Genomic DNA, 2,507 nt, shown 5'->3' on the forward strand with positions numbered 1-2,507 from the left:
TCATATTGTAAACATTAAAAATAAAAAATAAAATAAAAGACACCAGCAAAGCACAGGTGTCCTCCCTGGGAAAACAGCAGGAATCCCTCTTCCATCGATGATAAGTATGATAACTCGAGTCCTCCGTTTGGTACTAATAGTAATAGGTATTGGAGTTAGAGTAGTGAACTAGTGATCATTCTCATTCATCAGTCATCACAACGTAGAGTATAAAGCGTCCAACCGAGTTTGTGGTCACAATTAAATAGGCATTTAATAAAAGGAAATTAAACTCCCAAAAAAGGTTGTAGTAGTAGTAGTATTATTTGAAGGGTACATCCCTTCTTTTCCCGTTCCAAAATCCAATAATTTTCCACTGAATGCCCACCTAAGAGGAATAATATGCAATACCTTCTTGCATCTGGTTCCTTTTCATGTCTTCTGGGTTATACTCTCCAACGTCGCAGTTTTCCTCTCCACAGTGTATGCAGACCGTGTCTGCTTAAGCCTCACTGTGCTCAGAGACAGCAGAGCCGAACAAGCCTTAGAACTTCATGGCCTTGGGTGTCACTTTCACTTTTTGGCACAGGCTTCTCATTTGGTCCCCTTCTCGATGGACTCCATTCAAGAGTCAATCTCGTGGTGTACAAGACAGGGTCCATTGACTTAGGTCCACTCCACACAAATATCTGGGTGAGTTTCAACTTTAAATTTTTCTGTACCCTTCTTTCTGCTGTTTGTCATTTTATTGGCTGAGCTTTTATCTTTCTTCTCCAAATTGATATGGATAGGTTCCTTTCTTGCTGGGGTTGTTTTACTGCTCGGTTGGTTTGCTTCAACTCTACCTAGATCAAAGGGTCTTAAACAAGGCTCAAGAGGGAAGTTTAGCTAAAACAATTGCCTCACTGATGTAAGTACCTACTTCTGCATTATAATATGAAATCAAAAAATGCAGGAAAAAGTTTCTTATTTCTCCTATTGTGCTTTTTGAAAGTATGCCACCCTGCCAATATAAATGTGGTTCTCCTGTCTTAGATTGCTGGTGCTGTTTATAGAATTGAGTGCTGAACTTTACAAAGCCGGAATTGCTGACAACATTGAGGCCTACATATTATTTGCTGCAGCAGAGTTCATATGGTTTTTCTTGGATAGGACATGGTCAGGGTTCAACCTGGCATGCATTGTGGGGCTTGGCTGTCCACTGGCTGAGATACCCATAATGAAGTAAAGACTTTCTTTTTCTCATCCCCAGTACATGATATGAACAAGTGTGTAATATGTTTGGTTATAACTTATTGATGGATACCTTTCTTTTGCTTCTTTCAGGTTCTTCCACCTTTGGTACTATCCTCAAGCGAATATTGAAATCCTTGGCCAGGTAGTGTTCATATTACAACCTGTTTCCGCTAAAGGCCTTTCATTAATTTGTGAAATTGTTGATGATTTCTCATACTACCTCCCAACACTGTCTTTTATCATCCAGAGTCCTAACACAAAAATTATAATGAATTCTACATTCAGGGACTAGTTACTTGGACACTCACTTGCTACTTTGTGTATACGCCATTCTTAATCAATTTGTCACGGTGGTTGAGAACAGTTTATGCTGCTCAAACAGAGGAGTCTTCCTGAGACAATATGTTAAACCGTGCTGTTTATTCTATTATAATGAACAGCAACCAAATCACAGCCTTCAACAAACACATTGTAAAAAGGCATCCCGGTCTAAACTAGGATTATATATTATATAATGTTGATTCATATCCAAGTGTATTCATAAGGACTAGGCCATTTTAATCAATTATTAAATGTTTCAGCTTCACACCTTAGATGAGATCAACAGAGATATTCTCCCAGTATTTCCAAGTTAAGAATTAAGGATAAGTTTCTCATACAATTTTTCATATCAAGTTCACCCTACATTTTTCAGCAAGACAACAAATCAACCTCAAATATATTCTTTTGGTTTTACAACCTTTAATTTATGGGATTTGATTTTCTCATGTTGCATGAGAATTCAATTCTCATGTTGTGACCCTTCGATATGCGTGCAAAACTTTTCTTTTCTTTTTCTTTTTCTAATAAATGTGGAACCCACCATTAGTTGGGTCACAACATGAGAATTGAATTCTCATACAACATGAGAAAATGTTTTCCCTTAATTTTTATACGCAAACCAAAACCCAATCCACAAATAATGTGTTCTTAGTTCATAGACAAACTAGCTTCTAGCTACATAGCAATAATTTATCAAACATCCAAGCCTAACACACACTGGCGTTTGTTCATTGCTTACTTTGCATTGAACATGAAAATGAGAAGGGAAATGGAGAGGAGGGGATAAAGAAGCCATTGGGCTACCCTGTCGTTGGAACATTGTTTGTTTTTGTCCATTAATCAAATTGGGCTGGGCTAAGTTTTTGAAATCTCATTCTTTAGTTGGGCTAGACTAGAACGTTTTCGTTGATGTTGCATTCGGCTTCACCTCCTAATTGAATAAATTTTTGGTACTACTGCTGTACCAAAGA

At 37.6% G+C, this 2,507-nt stretch overlaps 1 protein-coding gene across 1 annotated transcript; it reads left to right on the forward strand.

Moving 5' to 3' along the window:
* Nucleotides 1-77: 77 nt before the first annotated feature.
* On the forward strand, nucleotides 78-1,818 carry LOC133284628 (uncharacterized). The gene is made up of 5 exons (XM_061481693.1): nucleotides 78-672; nucleotides 771-889; nucleotides 1,015-1,203; nucleotides 1,306-1,357; nucleotides 1,501-1,818. The coding sequence occupies exons 1-5, from the start codon at nucleotides 382-384 to the stop codon at nucleotides 1,609-1,611; spliced, it is 762 nt and encodes a 253-aa protein (XP_061337677.1). The 5' UTR covers nucleotides 78-381; the 3' UTR covers nucleotides 1,612-1,818.
* The last annotated feature ends 689 nt before the right edge of the window (nucleotides 1,819-2,507 follow it).

The sequence above is a fragment of the Gastrolobium bilobum genome, unplaced genomic scaffold (genome assembly GCF_033153095.1).
Source record: "Gastrolobium bilobum isolate Gb01-03AN ecotype WA unplaced genomic scaffold, APGP_CSIRO_Gbil_v1 utg51766, whole genome shotgun sequence".
In the NCBI taxonomy this organism is placed as follows: domain Eukaryota; kingdom Viridiplantae; phylum Streptophyta; class Magnoliopsida; order Fabales; family Fabaceae; genus Gastrolobium; species Gastrolobium bilobum.